The 26485-nt window shown below is 43.0% G+C and overlaps 1 protein-coding gene across 1 annotated transcript in view; it reads left to right on the top strand.

Annotated features, from left to right (window-relative positions):
• Positions 1-26485, top strand: part of BRCA1 (BRCA1 DNA repair associated) — a 50279-nt gene that overhangs the window by 1157 nt on the left and 22637 nt on the right. The window contains exons 2-11 of the mRNA XM_079949248.1: positions 1470-1563; positions 7060-7113; positions 7912-7989; positions 8706-8794; positions 9999-10144; positions 13129-13222; positions 14117-14165; positions 19225-19352; positions 19725-22910; positions 24300-24388. Coding sequence (XP_079805374.1) covers positions 1484-1563; positions 7060-7113; positions 7912-7989; positions 8706-8794; positions 9999-10144; positions 13129-13222; positions 14117-14165; positions 19225-19352; positions 19725-22910; positions 24300-24388 — 3993 coding nt within the window. The 5' untranslated portion in view covers positions 1470-1483. The remainder of the gene's footprint in view (positions 1-1469; positions 1564-7059; positions 7114-7911; positions 7990-8705; positions 8795-9998; positions 10145-13128; positions 13223-14116; positions 14166-19224; positions 19353-19724; positions 22911-24299; positions 24389-26485) is intronic.

Below are 26485 nucleotides of genomic sequence, written 5' to 3'. Positions count from 1 at the left end.
ATACAGGAAAGTCTTTGCCTGGTGCCTAAAGCTAAATGAAGGCGACAGGCAAGCAATAGATTTCTGAATCAGTGGGTGTTCACTTCTCTTCTGTTTATGGTGGGTAGCCAAGTTTTTCTTGCTTCAGTTTTCTCCAATAGGTGAGACAGGGTGGGGTCTGGGGCGCAGAGTTTATTCCGGCCAGCATTCATGCCTTTGCCACCACCCTGCAACTGGTTAGGTGTATTTGTGGCCTTTCTCAGGCTTTCCTTTAAAGGTAAAGGGACCCCTGACCATCATGGGTAGGCAAACTAAGACCTGGGGGCCGGATCCGGCCCAATCGCCTTCTAAATCTAGCCCGCGGACAATCCAGGAATCAGCATGTTTTTAGATGAGTAGAATGTGTCCTTTTATTTAAAATGCATCTCTGGGTTATTTGTGGGGCACAGGAATTCGTTCATTTTTCCCCTTCAAAATATAGTCTGGCCCCCCACAAGGTCTGAGGGACGGTGGACCGGCCCCCTGCTGAAAAAGTTTGCTGACCCCTGCTTAAAATGATGCCATTGCCCCACCCCTTCATCCATTTATAAGAGAAAGGGGTGGGAGTTACAAGGAAAAAGAAGAGTAGCCTGTAGTGCAACACACTTCTATTGAAGATGAACATTTCAGTGCTACACGGTTTCTACTATATAGGAACAAATGTATATGTTTACAGTGGTGCCTCGCAAGACAAAATTAATCTGTTCCGTGAGGCTCTTCGTATAGCGGTTTTTTCGTCTTGCGAAGCAAGCCCATTGACAGCTTAGCGGATTAGCGCTATTAGCGGTTTAGCGACTTTTAGCGGATCAGCTGATAAGCGGCTTAGGGCTTAGGAAAGGGGGGGGGAAGGGAAAAAACCCCGCAGGAACTCGCAAGACATTTTCGTCTTGCGAAGCAAGCCAATAGGGAAATACGTTTTGCGAAGCGCCTCCAAAACGGAAAACCCTTTCGTCTAGCGGGTTTTCCGTCTTGCGAGGCGTTCGTCTTGCGGGGCACCACTGTATTATCATTCATTTAATCATGATATTAAAAGTTATTAGTAACATTCAGGGTTTGTTGATAGCAACAATAATCCTGTGAGAAAAAGTGTCCAGTGATCCTGCTGATCCTCGTTTGTTCACCATATATCTACATAGCAAATAATTATGCGGTGAGTGAAACATGCATATGATCAGGTTGTAAGGTTGCAGTTGTCTGTCTACTTAGCAGAGAGTATCTTTTAAAAAAAGTAGTCACTGGGTTGAACTGAAATGTTACTGGATTTGCAGAATAAAAGTCAATCTTACTGGTTCATCTGCACACTTACTGTGGGTGTAAAAGTCCTCTGAACTCAATAGGCCTTATTTCCAAGTCAGTCTGGGCTACCCATTTAATAGAACCTTAGGTCTGAAACTGTAGTTTAGGCCTAGAATGCTAGCCTATTTTAACATGAAGCCTTTTAATTTTTGAAGGTGTAGAAGACATTATGGATTCCTCCATTCCAAGCATTGCGGAGGTTCGTGGCATATTGCTGGCTATGCAGAAGAACTTGGAATGCCCAATATGGTATGGAAAAAAAATTAGTGTCCCCTTGGTTTCTGATTCAAAATACAATATCTAAAGACTATCATTAGAGCTACTGTTCTTTGAAACGTGGGTGTCATAGGGAACTATGGTTAGTTTAACATCTAAAGCAGAAGCTTTCAATCTTGTGAAAGAGGACTGGGAAAATGAGAGAATGTGAACTTCATGATTTCCTGTTAGGTTTCAACTGAGCCTGTATCTTTCAGATTCTTTTTTCTCAATTACTCTTTATTAGTTTTATATATGACATCCAAACATGACAAAAAACACAGTAAGCCTTCTGTCAGTTGCAAATGAGTAAGAAGCAGGGAAGGAACATCTCCATTGCCCAATCAAGCTTTTTATCTGAAAGTTTATAGTATGTGTGAAGTGCTTTTTCATAGAATGCTCCTGCCAGCTTGCTGTATTTGTGCCACATTGCTCAAAATTGACCTTATATGAATGTGTTCCTCCTTTGGCTTATTTCAGTCTCTGACCTCCTGTATCTCCTTATGGCACATTTGTAGTATTGGTTTGAACCAGCTGAATTGTCGTAGGAGTCCTCTGAGGATTGCTGTAAATAACACTGAAGATGCTAGGAATTTTTTTATTGGAGATCTCTAATTGCTTTAAAGAATTACTAGGATTCATTGCATGGGAATTTGCAGCAGTTAAATAAGCTTGAAAATCATTTAGAATTCTAGTATAGATGTGTCATAGCAGGCTTTGGTCAGGTAGAATATAAAGCTATGGTTAAATACTATATGCATTCATAGTGATGTGCATAGCTAAGAGTTGGGTTTGCTATTTTTGCATTGTAGAATGGTGTCTGGGTCTGGGGATTTCCTCTCCCCGCCCCCCCCCCCCTGCTTTGAGTTTGAGTGGGTCAGCTTGCATGATGCTTGAGTCCCTTGCAATTGCTAGGGGCCTGGACCCAGCAAGGCTTAAAATCTAATGGGGGATTTGATTGTTAAGTAGCCAGACCAGCTTCTTGGTGAGTGAATGGGCCTAAGCATGGTTGTTAGTGTAACAAAGGAAGTGGCTTTGTACCGGAGGACAAATGAGTGAGCCCTCTCCTTTACCTGGCTGGTGATGAGAGGGACAATTGCCAGAGTGGTATATGAGAGAACTGGGTTAGACTGGGAGAAGCAATAGCTCTTGGAGTGTTAATGCTGTGAGCCCCTCAATCTTGGGCTCAGGTTGCATGTGTGTGTAAATAATCCATATGTCACAAAGACACTACAGTCTCCACCATCCCTCATTCCAAGGAAACTAAATCCTGGGTGTGCACCTGGAAACCCTGGCATCTCACACTGCTGGGAGATTGGGGTGACAATGCAACACTATGCTGGTGCTAAATACTTGTTGTCATGGCAGCAAACACTTGGGGGCACCAAAATCAAGGACATAAGTGTTACACTAGAAAATGCAGTCCTAGCATCAGACCACTCTAATATGCTTCATGCTTGTTTTATTATGTGTATTGTATTCTCATGGGATCTTTGAATGAAGATCGTTTTGGTCCAGAATGTTTTATAAAACCAAGCAGATACTTGTCATCCTGACAAGACAGAAGTACCGTCATGCGGGCACGGGGGAGAGCGGGTGTGGAGGACTCCGTGGTCCTGAATGGGGTAACTGTGCCCCTGAAGGACTAGGGGTGCAACCTGGGAGTCATTTTGGACTCACAGCTGTCCATGGAGGTGCAGGTCAATTCTGTGTCCAGGGCAGTTGTCTACCAGCTCCATCTGGTATGCAGCTGAGACCCTACCTGCCGTGGACTGTCTTGCCAGAGTGGTGCATGCTCTAGTTATCTCCCACTTGGACTACTGCAATGCACTCTACGTGGGGCTACCTTTGAAGGTGAGCCGGAAACTGCAGCTAATCCAGAATGCGGCAGCTAGACTGGTGACTAGGAGTGGCTGCCGAGACCATATAACACCGGTCCTGAAAGACCTACATTGGCTCTCAGTATGTTTCCGAGCACAATTCAAAGTGTTGGTGTTGACCTTTAAAACCCTAAATGGCCTCGGCCCAGTGTACCTGAAGGAGCATCTCCACCCCCATCATTCAGCCTGGACACTGAGGTCCAGCTCTGAGGGCCTTCTGGCAGTTCCCTCCCTGAGAGAAGTGAGGTTAGAGGGAACCAGTCAGAGGGCCTTCTTGGTTGTGGCGCCCACCCTGTGGAACGCGCTCCCATCAGATGTCAAGGAAATAAACAACTACCTGACTTTTAGAAGACATCTGAAGGCAGCCCTGTTTAGGGAAGTTTTTAATGTTTGATGGTTTATTGTGCTTTTAGTTCTGTCGGGAGCTGCCCAGAGTGGCTGGGGAAACCCAGCCAGATGGGCGGGGTATAAATAATAAATTATTGTTATTATATTATTATGATTTTGAGAATCACCGCAGCTTGTCAAAGATGTTCAATTAAGCTCAGTTCAGATGTTGTGGACAAACCAAAGACTGAGCATCAGACTGAGGTGTGGTAAACCTGGTCACTTCCTGATTTGCAACAACCAGTTTTCCATGATCTTCAAATCAAGCAGACTGTGGTCACTGATAACCAGAGTTATCTCCAAGTCAGAATTCAAAAACTGGTTTGAAGTGAATGTGTCAAATTCTGGTTATTGCAGTTACATCACAGTAAATGCTAGATAACACAAAACATGAAATGGAAGAGGGAATTGGTGTATGCAAGGAGAGGATGGGCACATGACTTTATAGCACATTCCTGATGGCCAAATTATGTTATGTCACAATTGAGCCATACCCTTGATTTTTATATCAAAGCAAGAAGACATTCTGTTATCCTTTATCAGACAACTGCAAAAAGATATAATTCAATACAGTACCAAAAATACAGCAGTAGTACCAAATTGGGAATTTGTAAGTATGACCTGGAAGTGTGTGGGATGTCTGTGTTAAGCATTTTGCTAAAAGAGCAGATGGTTCCTGAAATGGATATTTATTATTAAAGCTGGGTTGTTTCAAAAGAGCGAAAAATCATCATGGGCAGTGTTTCCAATATCTTTCTTAAGAGCCTGAAGTAATAGTTAATTCCGAATCAACTGTGATGGGGTGGTGGGGGTTGTCCACAGATGTATTACACTTACAAGCTCCTTAAAGGAATAACCTTATGGCACTTTAAATATTAACAGATATGAACTTTTGTGGACTTCAGCCCACTTCATCAGGTGTTTAGTTAAGCAGAAATATATACAGTGGTACCTTGTATTACAGACGCTTCAGGTTACAGTCTCCGCTAACCCAGAAATAGTACCTCGGGTTAAGAACTTTGCTTCAGGATGAGAATAGAAATCATGCGGCGGCAGTGGGAGGCCCCATTAGCCAAAGTGGTGTCCCAGGTTAAGAACAGTTTCAGGTTCAGAACGGACCTCGAGCATGAATTAAGTTCTTAACCCAAGGTACCAGTGTACATAAATGGTTATAGGAGGTGGGGGCAGGCAAACAGTGGGCCCAAAAGGTCATGAAATGCAAAAAAAATACAGCCTGTGAAATAATAATAATAATAATAATAATAATAATAATTAATTAATAATGTATTATTTGTACCCCACCCATCTGGCCGGGTTTCCCCAGCCACTCTGGGCGGCTTCCAACAAAGATTTAAAATACATTAAAATGTCACACATTAAAAACTTCCCTGAATAGGGCTGCCTTCAGATGTCTTCTAAATGTCAGGTAGTTGTTTATCTCTTTGACATCTATTCAAAGCTCAAACATACCGTATATACAAGATAAACAGAGTGACTTCAATAGCAATATGTGGCATAAAACTCAGTCTAAATTTGCTATACTGATTTCCTCATGTAGCGGGAGAGAGAACCTTAACTTCAGTTGTGTTCTAAATGGATAGAATCAAACTTGCTGACAGACGTTCAGAAGTTTCATGCTGGCTTTTTTTTGTTTGTTTGTTAAAGAACTAACTTTCAAGACAGTATCAGAGTGGCCTAGGAGAGGGGTTCCTAATTGGTGGTCTGCAGACCTTAAGGGGTCCACATAACCCACATAGGTAGTGCTAGAAACTTAAAGAACAAATCTCAGAGTGATTTACAACACATTAAAACATCAAATAAAACAATCTAGACTAAAGCAAATTCAAGCTTCAAGGAAAATATACCAGATGCTTCTCTAAGTGACATTTTGCTTTCTCCAGTCACCAACATGGCATCCAGGAATGTACAGTATTGTTGGCAGGTGATGGCATGTTTCATGATCGTTTTGTGTTGTTTAGTTTTTGAATTTATGAGCTTCTGCCAGTAGACTGTTGCCTGAGTAAATATGGGGACAGAATTGGCATCTAGATTTGTTGCAGGGCCTAATCCCAGGGTTGTATCACATGATAGTTCTACTCTGAGTACAGCCGTTGAAGTTAGTTGGTCTTAGTTGGATACAATCCCATGGTTTATGTCTCTGTTAATGAGTTTAGGTTAGGTGAGTTATGAGGTTAGGTGGCTATCTCTATGCAAGGACAGCTCTGTCAACTGAGGGTACAATTCATGCATCTGTTATGTTTTAAGGTGCTGCAAGATTCTTCTTTTGTGTTTGCAGAGAACCGATTCCATGTTAATATGATAGAGCAGTCTGTTTCTATACAGACATTGCATTGAGGATGCCATATTTGAAATGGGTAGTTTGGGTGCTTTATTTTTTTACTCTGCTTAATCAAATGCTTTACGTTTTATTTTTTTAAACAAAATATTAATACAGTAATTTTACATGTTTGGCTTGTGTAGAAGTATACAATTACAATAAAGAAAAAGTGTTTTGTGGTTTGTATATTATTTTGATGCCTATCATTCTAAAAAAATAGAAATGACCATTGTTCTAAAACCTTGTTTGGTTGTTCATTATAAACTCATCTAAAGCACTTCATTTTAATCATAGTTATACTTGACTGGATTATGTTAAATCAGTCTGCTATTGATGAAGAGTTGCTTTTATTCCATTTTTTGCAACAAAATGGCTGTCAACAAATTCAGCCCTGTTTCTTGGCCCTATAGATATGTTGAAATCAGAGATTTAGGGACATATAATAATGAGTATCCTGTAATTTTATTGGTTGCAATGTGAATTATATTCCAAAATGACTATTTTTGGTCATTCCCAAAACATCTACATAAAATCTGATTTTGAGCCTTTGCATCTCCAGCAATTATTGTGAGTTGTTACTTACATTTTGAATTGTGTGTACATATATGTATTTATGTAGTGCTGGGTAACATTGATATTGGATATTAAAAGCAATTTCTTTAGAATCCACTGATACTAGTTTAGGTGGCATTTTAGTTCATAGCCATCTCTATTAATCTCTTTCTGGTTCCTGGCCTATATCTCTCCCTCATTTCCTTATAAATGTGCCAGATTTATCTTTGAAACCTGTTCTTATTCTATAAAATTTGCCCATTGGCCCTTTTATTATTTGAGGACATAAAGAGAATTGCATTTGTTTGATTCTTTATATATATTTTTTACTAGCCTGGAGGTAATGAAGGAGCCAGTCTCAACAAACTGTGCCCACATCTTCTGCAGGTAAGCCCTTTTTTCAGATTTTGTATGTAGAAGTTTCAAGAAATAGTTGTATGGAAATTACTAGAACCATGTTGCTTACATGGTACAAATGTATTTGGCAACATACTTTCCTCCTAGAAAGGTTAAGTCATTAAACATGCTTATCTAAAAGTTGAGTCAAGCCAGATTCCTTTCACTCCGTGTGGTACTTTGATCTCTTCCAATAATATAATAATCATTCCTCCTCTCCCTAACTTACACAAACCACTTCCTCTCCAAAAATCATTTTGGAACAATCTTATTGATTTGTAAGCTTGTTATATCTTAATCTCAGCTACCATACTGGAAAAATTCTTGTTGTTATTTCTGATTCATACTACCTATAATTCACTGTGAGTCCTTGTTATGTTTATGTTGTGCCTGTGAATTACTGCACAAACTTTGAATAGTAATAATTTTTTTAAAAGTCATAGAATCATTTCTACAGTACTTCCTGATGGAAGGACTTGAGATAAACAAAAGCTAAGAAATTATGTAAAGGAGGCAACATTTTACTACACTGGCATGGCGAGCTGGTATATTGATTCTTTTCCTTCCTTGGGGTCCAGTTGAGGCAGAGTATGGAGGATCACATGCCTCTGAAACTGTGGTGAGTAAGCAGTTTGTTTTGGCTCAAACTGGCAAAAGAAAGCAGTGGTGGTAACTGAGCTTGACAGAGGTGTGTGTACATGGTGGTCAAGCCAACAAGAGCTTAGTAGGGTGCCCCACACTTCAGATAAAGACCAGTATTCACACCTAGACTTCCTTTTTCTTTTCTAGTTTCTGCATGTTTAAGCTCCTTAAACAGAAGAAGGGTGCGGTACGGTGTCCACTTTGCAATGCCAAAGTCACCAAAAGGTAAGTTCCTCATGACAAAATTTAATTAGAACAGGATGAAACAACTATGCAACTAAGCACACTGCGGTGCAGACCCAGGATAACAGTTTCAACAATAGGCAGATAACTAGAGCCTTCTGCAATGAGAACACACCTGTGGAAGAACTTTTAATGCCTGAAGAGAGGCACAGCTATGGTTATCTCCCCAACCCATGGCAATTAAGCTCAAAAACTGCTCCTGTACATTTTTCAAATCTAATTACTGCCGTTGTGAGTGTATAAATGCCTTGGCAAATGAGTTTTGTTAATGTGTGTGGGGGGGGGGAGTTTGGATAAACAGGGTGGCCCTCCCCATTTTTGCATTGGCTCCACCCACCAGCTACATGTGTCTCTTGGGCTGAAAACAGTTCTGCATCTCTACCTAAATTTTGATCAGAGCCCTGTTGTTTTTATTATGGCTTGCTGTTTTCACACCAAAGGACTCTTGGAGTAAATGGGTATGAAACAGCAAGTGCAATACCTACTGTCTCTTGGGTTATTATAAAGTGAGTAATTCTTTAATTAGACAAAAGCCTGCAGCATCTTAGAAATTCAAGCATCTACTGCTTGGAAACCTTTCGTATTACTTATTCCACTTCCCCAATCCAGTCCCCTGAGCGCTGTCTCAGGTGACTGTAGATAAAAACGTCTATTTCATCTTCTTGACTACATATCTTTGTTGTCTTTATTTTTTTCAGAAGTCTATGGGAAGATGTCCGATTTAAGCAAGTAATCAAAGTGGTGCTGGAAGCCATCCGTGCTTTTGAACATGATACAGGGCTCAAGTGTAGGTATTATGTATCTCCATGAACTTCTGAGACTTGCTAGGCTGGGGGAGGGCAAGCTGGGTCAGTTAGAATTCCGCGCCCCCCCCCCCGTCTTCTTGTGGTGCAGAACTGCGCAACTGATTTTCTGCATCCTTAAATAAATCCCAAGGTGATAGTTTTGCCTTATAAAGTTCTAGATGATTTGGTCTATACTAATTCATCTTCTGGCATCCTATCTCAACCTCTAAGACAGGTGGGGAAACTGTCTCAACTTGAATTCCCATCAGCCCTGCCAGCAAGGCAAATGGTCAGGGATGATGGGAGTTGTAGTCCCAACAACATTTAGAGGGCCACTCCCTGCTCTAAGGTCTCAAACAGTACCCTTTGAAATGCATATTTCTTCATAGAACCAGATTGAATACAGGACGCGACCATTTTAGGTGTGTCCAATTGACACATAATTGCTGACACATGAGTCCTTGTGGACCTGGAAGAAGGCAGAACGGGGGCAGGGTGTACTTATATGCTCTCCGCTGACATGTACAGGGGCCGGGAATGGAACCCCCATGTGAAATGGTTGCCTCTTGTTGTGAGAGAAGAAGACATTAGTCTACAACCTTGGAGCCCTTCCTCTTGAAGTAGAGCAAAGTTTGAGCCTGGGTGCCTTCCAGAGATGATATACAGTGGTACCTCGGGTTAAGAACTTAATTCGTTCTGGAGGTCTGTTCTTAACCTGAAACTGTTCTTAACCTGAAGCACCACTTTAGCTAATGGGGTCTCCTGCTGCTGCTGCGCCGCCGGAGCACGATTTCTGTTCTCATCCTGAAGCAAAGTTCTTAACCCAAGGTAATATTTCTGGGTTAGCGGAGTCTGTAACCTGAAGCGTATGTAACCCGAGGTACCACTGACCACTGTAGTACCTTTGTATTTGGACAACTGTATGATAACTAGGAGTGAGTAAGCATTTTGGTTTTGCAGTGTTTTAGAAACAGGAGTCTTTTAAAAATCTATATAAAATTATGGTAAATGAAGCTTGCATTCTGCAAATGTTACATATTGCTTGCCCCCAGTGGAAATGCCCCCCTTCCCCAAATCCAAGTCCAAAGGCAGCAGAATTCCTGAACCATAATGTTTTATGTGCAGCTTGGCTTGCTTTGTGCTGCAAAGCTCACCTCTTATTAAGAGGTTGAAGGGTTTGCTTCTTGATTATCTTAATCTTCTCAGTTTCAGATGATCTGTGTTTCCCTAAGAAAGCTTTAGAAGATGCTTCTGCTTCTGTTTCATGGAAAGAAAAACAAGTCATTGATTGCAAAGGCTACAGGGACAGACTGAAGAGAGTGAAGGAAGTGAAAAAGAGAAATGCTAGCTTGGTAACAGTGTTTTCTCTCCTTTTGCCTGCTATCCTAATGATATTTAAAGAGCTATCCAACCCCTTGAACCACTATGTTGGAGAAGGTTTGGTGAGATAGAGGTGCCTCTCCGTGGCACTGCTGGTGAGGAATGCCCTGATGTGCCCACCCAAATGGTGGGTATGTGGAAACTATGACTGGCAGTAGCCAGTGGAAACCCCCAGAACAGGCATTCTGGTGGCAAACCTGGACTGGCACAATATTTGCTGGATCCTGAGCTGGCTCTGTTGCCATTATGTGATAGCAGCAGACCTGATCCAGTCCTCTTCATTGTGCCAGCCTGATTGCTCATGTAGCAAAGAGGATTTTCCTTCCTTTTTTCCATCATGTGGCTGAGTGCAGCGTACTTGGGGTTATCAGATGGACTCCCATCTGGGTGTTGACCAAATACAGACCCGCTTTGCTTTAGCAAGATGGCTTCAAATTGATTTGCTTAGACTATAAAATTATAAACAGCACTTGAGTTGGACTCCGAGGCTGTGAAAAGTGCTAGTATATAATCACTCCCTTTAGAATAACTATTTATTTTTAAAAAGCATCTGAATGAAAGCTGTTTTTATTGCTTTGGAGTATTGGAGCTATAATGCATTTTAATTGTCATTGAAATTACCGCTGTGAGGGATATTTTTCCATGCTAATGTGTTTCAGGGAAGCTTCAAAGAGTAACTGTTAAAAAGGGACACTGCAGACTAAAGCAGAGGTTTGTTATAAGCAAATGGTTTTGGCTTTGCAGTAACCTTCAAGAAACTGGGAGATAAAAGTTAACTGGTCACCACAATTAAATTTCCCTTTTGGTTTTCCCACTCTGCCTTTCTCTGGCTCCTGACCTGCCTTAAAGTCAGATCTTGTCGGTGGCTAATCATGAGTGCCATTGTCTTAAAGGTAGGCACATCAGTTAAAGGGGAGGAACCCAATCCACATCGAGGCAGCTGACCAAGGGAATATAAGAAAATTGCAATGGTTTGAGTAGGCTGATTAGCCCATAACAAAATGAAAGGGAACACTGGTGTAGATGGGTAAGGGAAGTAAAATAGGACAAGTCTGGCAAGCCAAGGGAAGAGTACTCAGGTGAACAGCTGGTCAACTAAATATCCAGTAGAGGTAAGCTTATATGTGAACTTCAGAAAGCTGGCCTAGAATCCTATTAAGGCCTGAGAAATAAGTAGAGGAGCTGTGCAAGGTGGAGCCAAAGGATGGCTGAGGCATATTAATTCTCTTTTGGACCTTTGGCCACCAGCAACACTTGACAAGGAGGAAGGAAACTTGGCATGATCTGCTATATTCAGATATCCTCCCATCACCATTATTCAGGTTAAAGTGTTGCCCATAATAAGATACCTCCTATAGAGTAAATAGCCTTATTGGATTGATGCAGCTTATTTCCCTTGTGCTGCCAGGCCTAGACCAATTCTGTATTTGTCTAGCCATCTGCAATCCTCTAGTCAAGGAATATTTCGGAGGTCTCATCCAACCAGGTTTGGTAATTTAATATAGCTATTGACTTTAGTATAGATTGCAGTGTCTTTCTTTTTGATGAGTGGAAAATGTTTCTCCCAACCCTAAGGAGGCCAACACTGGTGTTCTACATTAAAGTTTTCATTCAAGCTCTTATACAAACTTGTATCAGTATAACTTGTGTGTGAGAGGGAAACCCTCCTCAAGCATTCACTGCCAAACTTGCAAAGGGGCCTGTGGGAACAGGTGGGGCTCACTCAACTCCTCAGTGATGCCCCATGTGCTGACAGTGCTGCTGCTCAAGTCAGAAGGGGACCTTTTTATGCGCAGAGTAGTAAATGCCTCAAGAGAGCTAGAGTTTCTTCAACATCAGATTTTAAGAGTTCTATGGTTAAAATAATTATAATTTTATTATTTATACCTCACCCATCTGGCTGGGTTTCCCCAGCCACTCTGGGCGGCGTACACCATATATAAAAAATTGTAAAACATCAGTCATTAAAAATTTACTGAAACAGGGCTGCCTTCAGATGTCTTCTAGAAGTCAGTTATTTCCTTGACATCTGATGGGAGGGTGTTCCATAGGGCAGGCACCACTACTGAGTAGGCCCTCTGCCAGGTTCCCTGTAACCTCACTTCTCTCAGGGAGGGAACTGCCAGAAGGCCCTCGGAGCTGGACCTCAGTGTCCAGGCTGAATGATGGGGGTGGAGACGCTCCTTCAGGTACACTGGGCTGAGGCTGTTTAGGGCTTTAAAGGTCAGCACCAACACTTTGAATTGTGCTCAGAAACGTACTGGGAGCCAATGTAGGTCTTTCAGGACCGGTGTTATATGGTCTCTGTGGCCGCTCCCAGTCACCAGTCTAACTGCCGTATTCCGGATTAGTTTCAGTTTCCGGCTCACCTTCAAAGGTAGCCCCATGTAGAGCACATTGCAGTAGTCTAAGCGGGAGATAACTAGAGCATGCACCACTCTGGTGAGACAGTGCACAGGCAGGTAGGGTCTCAGCTGGCATAACAGATGGAGCTGGTAGACAGCTGCCCTGGACACAGAATTGGCCTGTGCCTCCATGGACAGCTGTAAGTCCAAAAAGACTCCTAGGCTGCACACCTGGTCCTTCAGGGGCATGGTTACCCCATTCAGGACCAGGGAGTCCCTCACACCTGCCTGTTCTCCCAAAACAGTACTTCTGTCAGTCAAGATTCAACCTCAATCCGTTAGCCTCCAACCGCCTCCAGACACTACCACAGGACATTCACTGCCTTCACTGGTTCTGATTTAAAAGAGAGGTAGAGCTGGGTATCAGCCACATACTGGTGACCATCCAGCCCAAACCCCCTGGTGATCTCTCACAGCGGCTTCATATAGATGTTGAAAAGTACAGGGGAGACTCAGTTTTGTGATGAATACAGGGACCTAAAGACTAGACTGCATCTGGATTGCATGTTAATGTCTGTAGGCCCCTAACACATCTTCTGTGCTTCCCTTAGGAAGGTGAGACCTCCAACTTGCCATTAGATGGTGGAACAAGGCGCTCCCTGAGAAAAAAAAGCAATTCCAGTAAAGCCGCTGTGTTTGAAATTGGTAAGTGTTTCAACAAATGGGGTCAGTCAGAATAGCAGGAGTTAGAACAATAATACTTACCTGTTGTCATCTGCTGAAAGTAGCATCTTTGTATCCCTAAACGTGCCTGGTTTTTTGTTTTGTTTTTTGTTTTACTACTTTTTCTTCAATAGTTTCCCCTTTTTTGGTAATTACGATAAGGAATGGTGAATCTTGGTGCATCCTAATAGAAGAATTACTTACTGCTCTAACTTGTCCCAGATCGCCTAGTGGACATAGCTGAACAGGGTTTGAACTTACTGCAAACATACTGTAAACAAGTATGCTCCTGCATGCTGCTTAATTGCTCCCACATTGGTTGCTTTGCCTGGAGCTGGGGAAAACAGTGAGGCTTGGCATAACAGTATGTGTGAACCGAGACTCGTGATTTGTTTCTCTCCAACATCTCTTGAGTGGTAAGCCAAGAACAAACCTTGGCTTCCACTTGTGGTTTGTTTGGGGAGAAACTAAACCATAACCTCTGATGTTCGTTCCTGTTCTAGGCAGGTCTAGTTCAAAGAAGGGTGATGCTTGCTCAGAGCAAGCCATGGTTTATTGCTTATTGTGGCATGCAAGCCACTCTCTGCCTTGGTTTCCCAAGACCAAATCCTGCCCAAACTTAACTTTCTGGGCCCTAATCCAGGTACACTGTTCACATTCCAGTGGACTGCCTGCCAGTATATATTTTTTATTTAAATGTTTCTATGAGCTGTATTGCTGATTCAGTCAACCTGGATTTTACGGAATATTTGAGGGAAAGCATTAGGTTCTGCACAGAATGACTACGATCCTGCTAAACCTTAGCCAACAATGCTAATTGTAGTTTTTGAATCCCATTTTGGTCAAAATTATAATAGTAAACCTTGTTCATTTAAGGATCAGACTCTTCTGAAGATGCATTTAAGAAGACCGATACAATCAGATGGTGAGTAGAGCCATCAATTTAAATTGCCAGTACCTTTTTGTTTACAGTATTCATTCCCCCCTCCCCCTGCTGCATCTTGGGGGTGGTACACTACCATGCTTTGCAGATGTTCCTTTAATACTTACTAGTGCTAATGGCCCTCTGGATCTGTGAATTGCAGCTGTGCAGTACAGGTAAGAGGAAAAAACAACTCTCATGCCTTGTTACTCTGTAGCATCCTATGAAGATAAGTGTTCTGCAATGGCTGTTTCTTGGTCTTCTCTCTGCTGAGTGCTTACATTTTCTGTGTGGAATGTTTACTGTTCCTTCACCTCCTATTCTCTGGGCTCTTTATCAATATGTGAATGGAAGGAAAGGTGGCAGGGTACAGGGTGGTATTTTTCAGAAAGCTTGGTTCAGCCCAGGGACAACTGGCTATTGACTTCTAGTTTATTTTGAAGACCCAGAACCTGTGAAGTAGATCATTAATAAATTTATTGTTCTAATCTGCACTTATATCTAGGGCTCAGAAGATGGCACTAAGTTAATTATAAATGGCAAAAAAATAATAAAAAAAATAGATAGCATGTACTTGCTTAATCACAACTACTTGTTCAGTGCAAGATTTTAAACTGTCTTCTGAATCCCCAGTGCAGTGGAGCAGCTCCTGGGGGTGTTTCTGTTTGACCCAGTTTAGACATGTTAAAAAATAGTTTGTTTTTATATCAGTGAACCTTGGCCTCATATGAGGGGAGGAGATTTAAAGCTTCCATTTCTTGTTAGGAAACAAAGCATAGTTACTGCTTTGGCTCAACTTAAACAAATGCTGATTTGTTCAAGACAGTTTGTCAACAAGGCAGGGTGTTATTTGTGTGATAACTTGCCTTGCTAACAAATTTTGGTTTGAACAAACCACCCTTTTTCATTCAGAGCAAGCAACAAACAATGGTTTGTACTTAACCAGGAACAGAAGCATTAAGTCTTCTCTTACACACAAGTGTGTCATCCTGCTTCCTGTGCTTGTAACAAACTATGAATTTGGTCTATTTGTCTTTGAGATTTTTTAAATTCTCAACAGGGCTCTTTTGGTCAAACTCATGATAGAACATAAATAGGATTTTGTGTACTATATGAATGCCCCCCCCCCCCCCCAGTATTCTGGGCCAAGGAAAGCAGACATCTGTTCTCAATATGAATTATGTATCATTTTATATATTTAGTTTTCCATCCAGTTTAGAGCCTTTTGAGGATGAAACTGTGCTGTTTAACCATGCATCTGGTGAATCAGTCTTACATATGAAAACTCATGCCATAATAAATTCACTTTATAATTTTAAGTTTCATGGTGCAAAGCAAAGACCACCACTGGACACACATCTGGGGTTGCTAACAAAGAAAAAATAGGGCCAGTGCAGACCCTGCTGCCCATCAGTTGTTTGTTCCTTGCTCTGCTCGTTCCAGGAGTTGTGGGAAGGGGAATGCAGAATTCAAAGGGAAAGTACCAAATACATTATATATCAGGCCACCGTCTTTGAACCATAAGTTCTACTCACAATAGTGCAGGAGGGAGAAACCATTTAAAGGCTACCTTAAAAGAGCTCCACACTTGCGGCTGTTCTTCCCTGAATGTAAAATGATTTTCTTACTACTTCTACGGTTTAGTGCAATTTAGACTTTTGTAGGTCTTCCTTGCTTTAATCTGAGGCATAATAGGGTTGCCTTGTCCAGATCTACAAATCTGGGAAGCCTAATTTGCATAGTATGCCTTTTTGCTATGTATGTAAATGCCCTGCTTTTATGTAAAAATGTGTTTTTAAATTGAATTATGAATATTTAAAATTGCAACATGTTTGCATGCAACTCAATGAAGCACAAGGCTCCTGCAAGCAGCTGAACACTGAATTTGGGCTGGAAGGGGCTCTGAGGAGGTACTGGAACTCGATTGACCTGAGGTGTATCAAGTTGCAACTAACTTTAATTAAATCTCCCTCTGCCTGGACTGATTGTCTAAACAGATAGACCTTTACAGAATTTTTTCGTTGGTGCTTTTCATGGAGCTATTGCTATAGAGGAAGTTTATCTCTTTCCTTTCCCCCTCAGATGCTGAATAGAAATGTAGTGGCTATCCCATAATACAGAGGTACTCAACATGGTGCCCTTCATAAATTTTAGACTGCAACTCCCATCAGCCCAATAAGCATGGTCAGTGGTCCTGGATCATGGGAGTTATAGTTCAGAACATTGGAATGCACTGCGTACGCTATCTCTGCCATCGTTCCTTGTACTTAACAAGAAATGTAGTAACTGTGGCCTTTTCACAGGGACTCTTCTCTTGCTGTGCTTGGTTCCCATTGAATCTATGGAACCTAAGTACAGTTAACTTACTCTGGATCCAACCCTTGGTTTGGGGGTGGTAGGTTGAGAGAGAGCTACTTGCTCACATTCCAGGAGTTTATCTGTTATGCAGTGTTTCTCAAACTTGGGTCCCCAGCTGTTGTTGGACTACAACTCCCATCACCTCTAGCTAGCAGGACCAGTGGTGAGGGTTGGTGGGAGTTGTAGTCCAACAACAGCTGGGGATCCAAGTTTGAGAAGCACGGCTTTATAGGCTAAAAAAAAATCAAAATACTATCTCACTGCCACCTGTTATTTGCTTGTGTGGGAATTACTTCTGCATTGGAGAAAGGGTCCAGTGGCAAAATGATGAAAAAAGGGGCACTGAGTTCAGAAACTAGTACCTGAAGCTTAGTTGTAGCCGTCACATGTGTGATGATTATCACATTGGGAGAGGCCAACCAGACCACCTCCCGTCGCGACAGTCGCCTGCCAGGCGGCACAGCTTTGGGAGATGCCGCGCAGTGACTTCCCGCCAGGCCTCCTCTGCTCCCTCAAAATTATGGGGGCTGAGCCCCATCGCAGCAGACATTTTTTTGGGGGGGTCTGTAGAAGCCTCAGCCCCATAGAGTTGGTGCACCTGACCTGAAGGAAGATTGGGTGGAGAAGACGGAGGCAAGGAAAAAATGTAGGTGGAACAGGCAGGGAACTGAAAAAGGAGGCAATGGAGTAAGTGGCGATCAGAGAACCTTGTGCACATGGCCAAGGGTTGATTGCCGAAAATAGGCAGCTGACTGGGTGGGAAATTTAGAGTGGCATTGTGAGGACTGAACGTGTCATGCTGATTTGCTCTAACAGGGTCAATTTGTGAAGGATAACAGGACTGCATGTGCTTCTTATGGCTATCTTGTTCCCGTTGAGGATTAAAATTTGACTCTGTTGCTCCCATGGCTTGTGAATAAAGATCAGAGCCACACAAATCCAGTTCTGCAAAGCACAAGTTATTCTACAGTAGCTTGTCTCAATTGTAGCAAGGTCAGACTTTGCAGTTGCAGCTCTAGTCAATGTGACCTTTGCTACTGTCTCTCCCTGCTGAAGTGTTTTAGTGGATTTTTTTACTTTTCTTTTTTGCCACTGTTGTTGGTGCTGTGCATGAATCTTTAACCTCTTTTCTTTGACACTCAGTGGGGGTAGTTGCATAGCTATACAAAATTCATAAACATCAGATCAATATATTCCTACGCTACAAAAAATTCTTTTAACAGTCAGGGATGTCAAAGGCTAATGCACACTTTAGACCAGGTGTGGTTAACCTGTGGCTGACTATTGGTCATGCTGATTGAGGCTGATGGGAGGAGTAGCCCAATAACCTAGGAGACCCATAGCTTATCCACCTCTGCTTTAGTCACAAATAAACTCTCCCCACTCAAGCAGCCAATATATCAAAATATTGTGGCGTATCATAAAAGCAACCAAATTCACCCTAAAACCAACAAAGATAAAATAGAAGGACCAGCCTACAGGACCTTTTAGCAGGCACATACAGTTTACTACAGCACAATAGAGCTCTCATACCTCTCAAAAAATAAATTAAAAAAAATGGCCCACTGACCACAGTTTAGAAAGAGAGTAGGAAAAAAGGAGATACATTTCTCACTACTTCTCCAAGTAGCATGTTAAAAGGAGCAATGGATTCTGGTGGTAGCTGTTAATTTATAGCTTAGCCTTCAGCATTTATGACACACATCTGAATTGAGAGGGTGAAGGAACTACAGCCTGGGCCACTCACTGGGCTTCAGGCAAGTTGTCTTGTGAGTCAGCTGGTCTTCTCAGATGCAACAGGAGAGATATGCCAGAGCTTGGAACTAGTAGAGTTTCTTTTCCCACTTCTTTGTTCCTGTGCTTAGTTGGCATCTGCCTCAAGACTTCTTTAGATGACCATCATGTAATGGAAGATAGGTCAACTGCATGGTGTCTGGTTCATCCAACAGCTGTATTATTGGAAATTTAAAAGGGATGGGCCAAGGAGAGCAACTCTTGCCAGCTCTTAATTGGTTACAGAAATCCTGGTACCCAGTGGAACAGCTGTAGTTGCTTGGGAGATGCCATATGTCATTCCCACCTTCTGTTGTCCATCTTTCCTCACTTCTGGATTTCCTGAAACAAATTGGAAGAATGGGGACGGGGGTGCGTGCATGAAGTATGGACACAGTATAGAGGCATTGTGATTAAAATTTATTTATTGAATTTTTTTACTTGCCCTTCACAAGGTCCTAGGATGCTGTACAGCAATTTAAGACACAACTTTATAGTTTAAAACAAATACAATCAAAAGAAAAGGACAGGTCGTAAACTATATATATCTTGAGTGTCAAAGGCTAGGATAGAGAGATGCGTCTTCAGCATGCAATGAAAGCTACATAATGAAGGTGCCAGATTCATATTTGCGGGGAGGGCATTCAATAACTTGGGAACTCTCACAGAGAAAGTCCTCTTCTGCCTCCTCTGATGATCTTAACAAGTGTCTGCAGGGAAGGAAGTGGTCTTTCACATATCTGAGGCCTAGTTTTAAGACTTTGGATAATAATGTGAGCACTTTGAAGGGTTCGTTCTTTCCTGTCCTTATTTCCCTGAACCCCTGTACTGGGGTTGTAAACCCTAATGGCAGGAACTTGGTTTTAAGAGGTTGTTTGCAGTTCATCATTTGGTCACCTGGGCATTCTTGTTTCATTCTTCTTCTTCACAGTGTGAGTTTAAGACGTAATTATCCAGCTCGAGTTGATGAAGGGTGTGCCAAGAATGAAAGCCCAAGCCCTTTTCACATGGAGTTTTCTGAGCTGAGTGCTGAAGATGAGACACCATTAAATATCCTAGGTATGAGGATTTTCTCTCGATGGCACCTGAAATAAGAATCCAAATGCCTAGGCATCATGCGGGCTCAGTTCACCACTCTGGGGGGTTTTACTTGTGTCTTGTGAAATTCAGCTAGCACGCTTTTCTTGGGCCTGATTTTTACGACTTGCTGCATTCTCACAGGGAGTCCCAGCACCTGATCACAACTCACTTCTCAAAGAAATAGCCTCCCTTCTGGGAAGGGTTAGGGTAGCTCAACGAGGAACTCGGTTCCTAAGAGAGTGGTGACAGGGCTTGGACTAGCTTAATTGGTGGTGAGAAAAGGCAGCAGTTAAGAAAGGTAGCTGGTGTAAGAGGCAAGCCAATTCCATTTCTAAACTTTTGTATTTTCAGGTGTATGTGATTATTTGGAAGAACTTGGAAACACAGAAGGAACTCTAGCCAACACTGGAAAGTTAGAAATTCCTGAGAAGAATGCTACTGTGGAAAAGAGTCAGGGTTTGTCTTCTCCAGATCCCTGCTTGGGTAAACATGACAGGAACTCCAATTCCATGCCAGAGGGCAGTTCTTGCTCTTTACTCAATATGGCACAATTGGCTGATGAAGCCACAAAGCCCACTGCAGATAAACAGGCTGGGCATGATGCAGGAAATGTTAATACGGGGCTGCCTTCTGGAAATAAACATGTCCTGTGTGAAAATGAGGAACAGCTACTGCAGTCACAAACTTCCCCTGAACGTCCTCTGAGTCAAGTCTCTGGGAAGAAACTGATGCGGAGCATCCAGAAAGTCAAAGCATGGCTGTCTAAAAGCAAGGAGGATCTTTCTCCAAGATCCCTGCAAGATACTCACACACAGGAGGTGGATCAAGATCCAGACTTGTCAGATGGAGACTCTCTGGTCTCCCAGAAGACTGAACAGATTGGATACCAGAAAGTCTTCACAGTGGAATGTGAAGGTGACAGGTCTTTGCCCAAACCAGTTACCTCTAAAGCTGAGGATAAACTATTTGGGAGAACGTACAAGAGGAAACGCAAATCAACCCCTCTTTGGAATAAGAGGGAAACAGTTTGTATCCAAGCAAAGGAGGGCGTTGCTAAGAATACAGAATCTTGTGATGCACCTGTAAAAAGATTATCACGAAAGAGGAAGGCCACATCAGAATTGCTACCAGATGACTTCATTAGGAGGCAAGATGTGGAAGTAAATAGTAGGAGGCCTGGTGGAGATGAAGATACTGCTTTGGAAGAAGGTGGCCAAGCTCTTGCTCTTGTAGATAATAGCCCTGTGGCAGATCAAAAGGAAGTTGAGCTGCCGACTGAATTTCCTGTCAAGGAAGGGCTGTCTGTTTTGGAAACTGATTTAAATGCACCATCTCAGAGTATATGCCAGAAATCGCCAGAATCAAACCTTAACTATCTAAAGAAGAAAAGTAACACTTTGAGCAAGATACGTAGACAATTAATCAAGCCTGTTGGCGAATTGCAGTTAATGATGGACAGAAGCTCCAGGTCCCCTGAGAAGGCAAAGATACAGACTAATGATCAGTTAAGGGAAGCTGGCACAATCCAGGTGCAAGTCAGGCGGAGCAGAAGGCTTCAGTTGTCGACAGAAGACGCCAGGAGGAGAAGTGAGCCAGTAAAACGAGGAAGGAAACAGTTGGATAAGAGAGAAACAAAGAAGCGTAGGTGGTCTTATGAAGAAAACACGCCAACGCCTTCCATAGCAGAAAATTACCCCAATGTGTTGCAGGGCAGGCTCCAAAAGGGCCTGTCTTTGTCAGATACCAGCCTGATGGACGTGGAAGGGGATGCAAGTAAAGCTTGTGCTAACCCTCCAGCTTCTCCTCAGGTAGGTGTTGAACAAACCACAGAGGGCAGCAGTCCTTGTTGCATTGTTCCCAGTGCAAGTTCCCAGGACAGCTGCTCACTTCTGCATTTTGCTTCTCCGGAGGTGGAGCAAACCACTTCTGAAGACAAACAGCTCACAGTAGCCCACCAGACGGAGAAGAATGTGTTATGTACCCAGAAACTAGAGGGGGATGAGTTTTGCACAGGGGATATGAAGAGAAGCTGTAAACCCCCTGAAACGAATGATGAAGCTGCAGGAACTTTGGAGGTGAACTCAGAAACTGAGGACAGTGAACTGGATACAAACTTCATGCAGAAGATATTCAATGGCTGCAAACGCCAGTCATTCTTGTTGCATCCAGTAAAGGAATCTGCTGCAGAAATTCAAAAAGAGACACGCATTGGCTTGGGGGAAGATGGCAAGGTTGACTGTTTGAAGAAATCAACTTGCATCAATAAATTTTGTGAGGAGAAGAGAGGTGCTGTTGCCTGTGAGGTGAACAGTTCTGTCCAAAGACTGGCATCTTGTACTACTGGTTTCCTTGATCACGAGAGGAGAACTGAGCACCCCCAGCTTGCCTCACAAACTGCGTTCCCAGATTATCCATCCACACCAGATCAATTAGCCACCAAGAATCCTGACAGTCCCCAGCAAAGTCAAAAGCCAGTAACTAAAAAGAGTATGTCCCCTCAAATTAGGGGAGAAGTTGCAAACTCAAATAACAGCAGCAGCAGCGGAAGCCCAAATGTCTGGAGAAATGTCATCATCCACAGCACCAGTTTAAGTGTCATTAATGAGACACGTTCTAGTATAGACAACTCTGAAGATGCAGAATCTGAAAGCACTAAAAACAAAGGGCTGGCATTAAACTCTCAGCCAGAATTCATGCAGCCATGTCCTGTAATTTGTCAGCTACCACATTCTGAATTCAGTGGCGTCCATGGTGAAAAGAGTAGCCCCATGGAACAAAAGCAACTGCATAGTGACACAGAAGAAGCAACCAATAATTGCAGTACAGGCACTCCTAAGTGCTTGGTTCATAGTAATAATTTGGAACAGTGCGCTGAGGAGGAGTATCATGGCTTTGAGGTGTCCTCGGAGACACCTGAGGGCTTGCTAGGTCCTGTCATCAGAAGCATAGAGGGCTCACCTAACCTTGGGGAAATAGAGAGGAGTGATAGCTTGGCCATGTCTCCTGGCACAGACGAGCAAACCCCACTTAAGGGAGACCTGGGTAGTGGCAACAGAAGAAGTTCCAGGCTGAGCCAAAAAGGCCTCGTTCGCACACAGCAGAGATGGGCACGGAAGCTGCCATCCTCGGAGGAAGATTCTAGCGAAGATGAAGAGTTGCCATCTTTTCAGGCACTGATATTTGGTAAATCGGCAAGCACACCGCTAGAACCATTGGAAAAGAAAAAGACATTGGGAGGGATGCCAGCGCTGAAGAGCAGCAACAAATGTAATGTAGAAACCAAAGATGAGCATGTCTGTCCAAGTCAGGATTCAGAGTGCTCTATGAAGCTGTTTTCTTCCCAGTCACACACAGCTGAGGATTTCCGCAGCAGGCCTCATGACTCAAGACACTTAACTCCAGCTCCCACTTCTAGAGAAAATCTGGAAAGTCTTAGCGGGAATAAAAAAGCCACTCAGCCCAGGGATGAAGTCTCAAAAGATGCTGGACAACAGAAAGATGAACAGCAAGAAAAAGTGGATTCAGAATTCAATTTAGGTACGAATATATGATATTTAAAATTTATGCTATTTTGAATCCCCTACCTTCATATTGAATCCTCTCCCATTTGCCTCTTATTACTAGTTCAGCTGAAAATGAGGTGTTTTTACACTACAGTGTACTGTTTTATGAGTTAGCTTGTGCCTGCAAGCCATAGGCCCATATATAGAAACAGCTAAGGAGGCGATGGTACCTCTTTTGATATATCCAGTTTAAGGAAGAATCCTGTTTCACTTGGAAGTCTTCATACTGCATTTTAAATGCTAACTGAAATGGAGGTTCTTGTGTCCCCCCCCCCCCGTAAGTGTGTTTACATTACACTATTGCCCCTCTCCTGGGTTTTCTGAATACAGAGAGGAGATGCACATACCAGACATTTTTAATATTCACTACAGCAGTCACCAGTGTGCCTATAGTGCTGAATAAAGTATAAATTGGCCCTTAGACCTTTTACAGCAGGGATGGGTAAGATGGGGAACCTCTGGCCTGCAGGTGATACTCGCCTATTCAGCCTGTACTTATCACCCTGCTCTCCTGTATTACATTGATTTTTAAAAAAATCTTCCATTGGTGCCAATAGAATATTTTTTTAAAGCTTAATTGTTGCATGGAGGGCGTGGCGAGCAATTTTCAGTGATGGTTGAAGCTGTTGAGGTAAGGGTTAACTTCCATGTACTGTTCATATGATTAGGGACGCAGGTGGCGCTGTGGGTTAAAGCCTCAGCGCCTAGGACTTGCCGATCGAAAGGTCGGCGGTTCGAATCCCTGCGGCGGGGTGCGCTCCCGCTGCTCGGTCCCAGCGCCTGCCAACCTAGCAGTTCGAAAGCACCTCCGGGTGCAAGTAGATAAATAGGGACCGCTTACCAGCGGGAAGGTAAACGGCGTTTCCGTGTGCAGCTCTGGCTCGCCAGAGCAGCGATGTCACGCTGGCCACGTGACCCGGAAGTGTCTCCGGACAGCGCTGGCCCCTGGCCTCTTAAGTGAGATGGGCGCACAACCCCAGAGTCTGTCAAGACTGGCCCGTATGGGCAGGGGTACCTTTACCTTTACCTTACTGTTCATATATATTCAGTGTTCTCAGTGCCTAACATTGAATAATCCCGGGTGCATAAACATTTGTCCCTGGCACCTAGGAATTTGAAGTATTTCTCCAGCCCTGTCGCTGTATCTTAACTGCATGCTTTGAGCCCAGGCTGTGATTTTGTAGGAAGCTTTCCTAACCTTCTCCGTTCCTTCTTGTTCTTTTAGCTAAAGCTCCCCTCTTCCTTTCTGGGGGTGGTATGTTGGGCACATCTTTGTATCAATAAATAAGAAGCCTTGCCTGGGAATTATCTCCGTATGCTCTCCAATATTTTGTATGAGAAACAGGGTTCTTGTCTTTTGAAGGTGAAGAGACCTTGGACTATGACAGTGAAGCTAGCTGCTTGGGAGATTCATCAGGCCTATCTTCCCAGAGTGAGATTCTTACCACACAGGTATGAAATGGTGCAGTTTCAGGCATGGCTGTGAAGGACTAATGCAGACAAGCTGCAGCAAGGGAGGATAAGATCTTGGGAGGAGAGAAGTCTTGGAAAGCTAGTGGTATACAGGAACCACATGTCATACTGGGAACATGGTTGAACCTTTGTCACTGGAGGCCTTTAAGAGCTGCTTGGACCAGCATGGATTAATGAGCTAGAATCAATCCATGTTATTTATTGTTTGTTTGTTTTTTTGAAATATTTTTTATTAATTTACAACAAAAACAAAAACACATATTAGTTTCACATCCAGTTATTTCTTTTTCTGGACTTCCTTCAGCTTTTCCGTAAATGGTCCATAGTCATTATTTAAATTACGCATTCCTTAGGTTTATATTGTCATTATTTATATCTTTTTTTTGTATTCCCTTTAAACAATACTTCTCAATTTTTCACAGTGCTTCTTTAAATCCCTCTAGCGTTATCTGTCCCTCACTTATACTTTCCAGATATTCCACAAATTTCCCCCAGTCCTCGATGAACTTTTGGTCTCTTAAATATCTAATCTTCCCTGTCACTTTATCCAACTATTTATTGTTTGTTTCATAACTCATTCTTCCTCCCAATGGAGCCATAGGTGGCAAGCACGTCCACTTTTTTCAAAAAAGCATTCTAAAACAGTTTAAAGCATTTCACGTTACCATTAGTAACATTATTATTTCATCCAATGATCTTTGGGTTGCCAGGAATAGTATTTTTCCAGCCACCAAATACATGGTGGATAGGAATGTTTTCAAAGTTAATAATGTTGGAGGTGGGTGCTCCTCACCAGGGTAGGCATTCTACAAATGGGGAACCACTACTGAAAAGGCCCTGTCATAGGTCAGTTTCCAGTAGCGGCACCACCAACAAGGCCTTATCTGCTGATTGTAGGGCCTGAGTTGGTTTATATGGGGGGAGGGTGCTCTTTGGGGTACTTGGGCCCCAAGCCATTTCGGGCTTCATAAGCTACTGCTAACACATTGAATTGGGCCTTGTAGCTCACTTGCAGCCAGTGCTGTGCTTAGCAACCACATTCTGCATTGGCAGCAGCCTCTGGATCATCTTCAAGGGCAGCCCACCTTTCAAAATCCCTAGTGTTGCTGTAGGAGGCACCAGAAAGAACTTCTTTGTGGCGTTTTGCTCAGCAGCAGATGCTTGGGAACCCCGCTGGCTTCCTTCTCTCATGTGGTGGGCAGAAGAGGGGGCTGAATCTCCTTCCTCTCCTTCACTGGGCATGAAGCATTGTCCCACTCCTGCTCCTGCAGAAGGGAAAGAACGAAGCCAGTGATAGTTGCTACTGCTGGGGGGGTGGGGCGTTGCTAGCAAAAAGCCTGCAATAAAGTTCTTTTACAGAAATATTTCAATAAGATTTCTGCTACCAGCTCCCTTGCAACTGCTGCAATTGTAATGTATACTTCTGCATGCATTCAGCAAGCTGACTTATGTACAAAAGAGAAATTTCCCAGTGCTGCAAACCTTTCTCCTTCAGCTGAGGAGGGTATTCTTGTGTGGCTTACTCCTCCTGCTAACTCTAGTCAAGGTTTTTCGTTCTCATTAAGTTTGCCTGCTCTTCTTAAGTAGAAGTAACTCCTCCTAGTCCTAAAACTTCCTGCTCTGATACAACAAGTCTTCATTAAAGCTCTACTCTTATTCTGTTTTTTACCTTAAGCTTCTGAAGGTTCTCTTCTCCCCCCACCATGCTTTCTGAATTATAATGGTGCAAAAGGAAGCCAGAACATCATAAAACTGGCTGTGCTCCATGCTGCCCTCGTGGATCTTTGGGAAGCAGCTAGAATGTGGTTTGAGTCACAAGAAGGGTGCCTCCTCCAGCCACCACCGGTTCAATGGGAAAAGTCCACTGTGGAGGGGAGGTCTTTATTATAATAAAACAGACATACAAGGGAACTGTTTTGGCTGGCATCAAACCAGCTTTGGTGAAGGACATGAAAGGGAGGAGCACAAGAACATTGAGAACAAGGTAGCCAATATGGTGCCCTCCAAATGTTGGACTCCCAAATCCTATCAGTTTGCTAGGATGGACAATGATCTGGAAGTTGGGAGTCCAGCAAT

Source organism: Podarcis cretensis, assembly GCF_951804945.1.
Source record: "Podarcis cretensis genome assembly, chromosome: 13".
NCBI classification, from domain to species: domain Eukaryota; kingdom Metazoa; phylum Chordata; class Lepidosauria; order Squamata; family Lacertidae; genus Podarcis; species Podarcis cretensis.
Note: the sequence above shows the minus strand (reverse complement) of the source record. Positions and strands in the feature narration are given on the sequence as shown.